The sequence below is a fragment of the Biomphalaria glabrata genome, chromosome 18 (assembly GCF_947242115.1).
Source record: "Biomphalaria glabrata chromosome 18, xgBioGlab47.1, whole genome shotgun sequence".
Classification (NCBI taxonomy): domain Eukaryota; kingdom Metazoa; phylum Mollusca; class Gastropoda; family Planorbidae; genus Biomphalaria; species Biomphalaria glabrata.
In genome coordinates this window covers 20,022,920-20,024,458 of record NC_074728.1, presented here as the reverse complement: position 1 = coordinate 20,024,458, position 1,539 = coordinate 20,022,920, and the positions used below count along the sequence as shown (strand labels likewise).

General features: G+C 40.4%; 1 protein-coding gene across 1 annotated transcript; it reads left to right on the top strand.

Moving 5' to 3' along the window:
* Positions 1-234: 234 nt before the first annotated feature.
* Positions 235-1,290, top strand: LOC129924040 (uncharacterized). Its single transcript, XM_056017656.1, has one exon. The coding sequence runs from the start codon at positions 235-237 to the stop codon at positions 1,288-1,290; it is 1,056 nt and encodes a 351-aa protein (XP_055873631.1).
* The last annotated feature ends 249 nt before the right edge of the window (positions 1,291-1,539 follow it).

Here is a 1,539-nt window from a genome sequence, read left to right as displayed (position 1 = left end):
GGAGATGCTAGACTGAGAATGTAGCATGAAAATAAACTTCTAAGTTACATTTCTAGTATTTTATTATTGACGAATTCAAATTTTTTTTTAAAAAATGTATTTTATGTCTTCCTCAGGATTTTAAGAATTTGGACTTCCAGCATTTCGCTCCTGAGATCTAAATTGCTATTGCATATTTGAGTAGGCTTTAATTTCCGGTCATTTAAAACTTTATAATAAACTGAAACGTTCAAAATGTTAAATACTACCTACGCCTATGATGCTATAGTGACAGTCATCACCACAAAGAAACCTAAATGGCAGTACTATGTCTGTTGGTACAGGGCTGAATCACAAGAACAGATCACAATACTGTACGCCATGCAATGCTTCGTCAACCCGGCGTTGTCCATCCTGGGTTTCTCAGCCAACATGCTAAGCCTGGTCATTCTCGTCCGCAGCGGACTACGCCGGTCGTCCGACATCCTCTTATTCAGTTTGGTGATAGCGGACAGTATGTGTCTCTTTAAGACTATGGACTATGCCATTATCATCGACTTTTTCGGGCCGGACAAGTTCATTGCGTCTTGGTGCGGGTACCAGTATGATGTCGCCATTAACTATTTTCTGGCATACTCCCAAGAGATCTTCATGTTTATTGGCTTCTGGGGCAGTTCGGTCAACAGCCTCATCCCCGTAATTATAACAATCGAGAGACTCCTGGCCGTCTTTCTGCCCATGACTTTTAGAACTATCGTAACCACAAAAAGAACTATCATCCTCAGTGTAACGGCGTTCGTTTTCTGGCTGCCATGGTCGAGTTTTATAGTCGCATGCCTTGAAATACTGAATTATAACATGTCTGAGGATAAAATCTGGACAAGCTTGGACCTGGGAGAGCTGTATATTAACAACGCCAGGTTTTTTACCATTTTTTCGTTGTACTTCATTGATACTTTGGTCTCGTGGTTTCCTTTGACAGTCATCATCCTCGGGTGCTGTAGCGTGTGGATCAAGGTGAAGATAACTCTAAGGCAGAGACAGAACATGACTTCCGCGCAGAAGATCAGCTGGTCGCCCAGGACGACGCAGACTCTATTGCTGACGTGTCTCATCTTTGCGTTGACTCACTCTGCGACGTCGGTTATCGTGTATCTGTGGCCAGCGGAGACTCAAGTGCAGGTGTTCATCAGGAATATGTTCATGGACCTCCTGTATTTGATAAACGCCTCGAGCAATTTTTTCGTGTATATTTCAACCAATCCAAAACTGCACACTATTTTTATTAATATCGTGCAATGCCAGAAATAGATAGGCAATAGTGTATATTTGGAATTCAATCCTAAAATATATCTATGTGTCTTTACACAAGTAAAAGTATTTATAAGCTTTTTGGTTTTAGGCATACAAAATCAAAGGTTCTACATTTTAAAATGACAAAAAAGGTTTACGTAGGCCTACATTACAACAGAGAAAATTTTTGTCTATGTGTAAAACAAGATAACATATAGAATTTGAGGTTTCATCCAAACTCAAATGTGACTCAGCAGTGTCGACAAC